Genomic DNA, 3,709 nt, shown 5'->3' on the forward strand with positions numbered 1-3,709 from the left:
ACACACACACACAAACATATATAAAAACTAACCTCATGTTTACATGTTTAATAACATTTTAAACTGAGACCAGGACAAGAGCTGAAGTCAGAACTGGACGTTTTACTCAGCACTCTCTGTTCTTATATAAATCTGTAAATGTTTGATTTTATACAGTGAGGAGAAGCACAGTGGCGTTTTATTAAAAACACCAACTGAAAGTGACTGTGTTTGACTATTGGTTAAAAATTTTCCCTCAGATTATTGACTTAAGGGTAGAAAAGTCCACAAGATGCTGCCTAATATCAACAAATAGAAAAGTCCTATAATTTCTATTTCTGCTTGGCCTTTACATATACTTTGTTTTGTTATATAAAATATATATTATATTTCTTATATTAATATATTACTGTATTAATAACAGAAAGACTCCTGCTGAATAACTAAACACATGCTGCTGAGAAGCTTTAACCAGAGTGAACTATTTTGTAACAGCTTCCCATAAGGCACTGAATGACCAACAGCAAATATTTTGCTTTTGCAGAGCAGACGAGTACGAGATTAGCGGTGAGATTAGCACGGCTGAAACGGCAGAAAATCTGAACCAGAACCTGCAGCTTGACTGATTCCATCTTACAGAAAATTCATGCAGGTACATCATGTACATTTCTCTTTCAGTGGCATTGAAAAACTGACAACTTTTTTCTCCTTATTTTGATCTGTTCTTAGTTTTAACCTGAACTGCAAAGTGTAAACAAATTTGCATTATTCCATTTGACAAGAAAATTATTTTATAGCTAAATGTCATAAATGTACCATTGTTTGTAAATGCACTATGAAGAACTTCATTTATTAAGTTTTCCATTTCTGCTACTTCATATATAGTTAGATAGTTTGTTCATTTTTTGCTTTTAAATGATCACGAAAGACAAAAATATAAATCAGAAAAGGTAACAAACTACTACACACACATTACACCACAATACTGCTGAATTCTCGATTCTGATTGGTCAGTAGGTGTTGATTCATTTTCTATAACAGCAGCTCTGACAATACGGTGCTGTCGTGTATCATTGGTATTGTGTAAATTTTCTGTAAGGAGATATTTATTTTACATTTATGGAAGGAGTCTCCAGTGTCAGCACTTTGTATCAGTCAACTGTAAAACTGTAGCTTTAAGTTTTGGAGCTTTTTTGTCTTATTAATGTCAAGAGAGAAAAAAACAACTGTTTGAGGGAACGACTATAAAGCTGCTGTAAAGCAAATGAGAACAGAAACTAACCTGTTTCACAAACATTAAATGTAACTATAAATGGCTAAAAAGTCTGACACTTCTACAGCACATGCTGTTATAGGAAAACAATCAACTTTGTGAAAGAAACAGTAACGCAGCTTCATCATTGATTATTTTCCTGTAACAGCACACCCCATAGTTTTAATTTCTTACATAGCTAACAAAGTGAACATTAAGTGTGATACTGAAATGAGAAACAAACATTAATTTGTTGTTTGTTTTTCCAGGAGAAAATGAAGATCCGCCATGCGGTTGCTCTGCTTCTCCTGCTTCAGTTCTGCCTAAATACTGTCCTGAGCATCGCCAGCACCTCCTGCCCTTCACTATGCCAGTGTTTCTCTGCAACAACTGTCATATGCTCAGATCCACTGATGAAGGCCATGCCAGTGGACATCCCCGTACAGACGACAGTTCTGATCGTGTTAGCATCTGGTGTGAGAAAGATCACCATTCAGAAGTGTCTGGGAAACCTGACCAAACTCGTATTCTTGAGTAACCCAGTGCAGAATGTCTCACACGACGCCTTTAAAGGTCTGACGAGTCTAGAGGAGCTGGAGATTAGCGGGAGTCATTTGTTGGCCTTAGAAGCCGGAACCTTTAACAAGTTGGACAAGCTCACCAAACTTCTTCTCAACAACAACAAGATAACGCTTTTAGCACCAAGCATTTTTGACTCCCTTGAGAAGCTTGAGACACTTCAACTGAGAGGAAACCTGCTCGCAAGTCTCCACAGTGATCTGTTCCACAAGCTCTACAACCTCCAAGAGCTCAATCTGTCCTCCAACAAGCTTTCTACAATATGCACAAGTAAGCTCAGGAAGCTGAAGAAGTTGGATTTAGGTTTGAACCAGATCACCTTTCTGTGCCTGAACACCTTCAGTGGAAACCCTCAGCTGCAAATTCTGTCCCTGCAAGGTAACCAGATCACCAAAATTGCTCCGGGCATCTTCAGCCAACTGAACAACTTGGAGGAACTGAATCTCAGAGATAACAAAATAACAGCACTGAATGCTGGATTATTCCCTTCCAGCCTGAAGAAGCTCACGCTCAGAGGGAACTCCCTGATCCAACTATCCTCTGCCGCATTTACTGGCCTTCACAATCTCACTCATCTGGACTTGTCTCAGAACCTGGTATCTTCTCTCCCTGCAGAACTTTTCCAGAACCTTTCCTCTTTAGAGCATCTGGACTTGTCTGAGAATGCACTTCAGGAGTTAGCCAGCACTGTGTTCAGAGGACTGCTTCGAATCCGTGTCATTGATTTACAGAAGAACAACCTGACCTCACTAGAAGCAGACCTTTTCACAGATCAGGGAATGATGTCGCGCCTCAGCTTGGCCAGGAACAGACTGGAGAACCTGCCGTATGGCGTTTTCGAGCTGTTAGACTTCGAATGTTTGTTGCGGCTCGGTGGTAATCCCTGGCGCTGCGATTGTGACCTAACGTACTTTCACGAGTGGTTGTACTACAACAGCAACACTGTGGAAGACTTGAGCCAGGTTTACTGCACTAATCCCCCGCCTCTGAGGGGAGTGAGTCTGACCACCATGAACAAGGAGCAGCTTGTCTGCGTAAACAGATCCATCTCCAAGACACAAAGTACCACAAACCTGGCCACTGACTCTGACAGACAGTGCAGTCTCCAGGAAGCCAATGGTGGCATTGTTGTTACGTGCAAGCTCATGAAGTGTACTGATTTAAAGCTTGATGTGTATTTACACCAGGCAAATGGAAGAACTTTTGATTATACTTTGTCACAACCTTGGTCAGAGTCCGTTCTGTGCTTAAACGGGACGGTAATCCTCACTGTTTAACCTTAGATTTTTCTTATTAGGAATTCAATATAGAGCATTTTTAAACGGGCTTCTACAAAGACACCTAATACATTTGAAATAAAATAAGCTGCAGTAATGTCATGTGGGAAAATTTGAGAGAATGGAAATACTTCCCATTATTCTGACTTCATGAATTTCCATTCTGTTTACTACACCTCACCAGCCTCTCTTTTTTTTGGCACGTTCCCCGAGAACTCGCGAAGTGTTTCCCATGTCCTAAAACTTCCTGTTACAAAGCGCTGACACTGGAGACTCCTTCCCTAAATGTTAAATAAACATCTCATCTTCATAATACCGACGATTATGCCTTTTTCTTTCTTATTTTATCTGTTTATTATTATAAGTTTTAAATTTTTTTTTTTATTTGAGCTTCTGTCATACAAATCCCTGGGTAAGCTGTTACTATAGAAACGAGAACGCATTAGAATGAGTGCATTGATATAAACCTGCGATTTGCATTCACGGAGCTGCTGTTGTAGTTTTGAAGGCAGACATTACATTTTAAGTGCTGAGAGGATTCAGGTCTGGTGCAATAGCCATCAAATAAATAAGAAACATTACTTAAAACTATATTAAGTTCCTGTAGAAATACTGCTAAACA

At 39.4% G+C, this 3,709-nt stretch overlaps 1 protein-coding gene across 1 annotated transcript; it reads left to right on the forward strand.

Annotated features, from left to right (window-relative positions):
• The first annotated feature begins 391 nt into the window (after nucleotides 1–391).
• zgc:153913 (carboxypeptidase N subunit 2) lies at nucleotides 392–3,400 on the forward strand. Its single transcript, XM_053233064.1, has 2 exons — nucleotides 392–631; nucleotides 1,501–3,400. The coding sequence occupies exons 1-2, from the start codon at nucleotides 626–628 to the stop codon at nucleotides 3,085–3,087; spliced, it is 1,593 nt and encodes a 530-aa protein (XP_053089039.1). The 5' UTR covers nucleotides 392–625; the 3' UTR covers nucleotides 3,088–3,400.
• Nucleotides 3,401–3,709: the final 309 nt, after the last annotated feature.

Source organism: Pangasianodon hypophthalmus, chromosome 4, assembly GCF_027358585.1.
Source record: "Pangasianodon hypophthalmus isolate fPanHyp1 chromosome 4, fPanHyp1.pri, whole genome shotgun sequence".
Lineage (NCBI taxonomy): Eukaryota > Metazoa > Chordata > Actinopteri > Siluriformes > Pangasiidae > Pangasianodon > Pangasianodon hypophthalmus.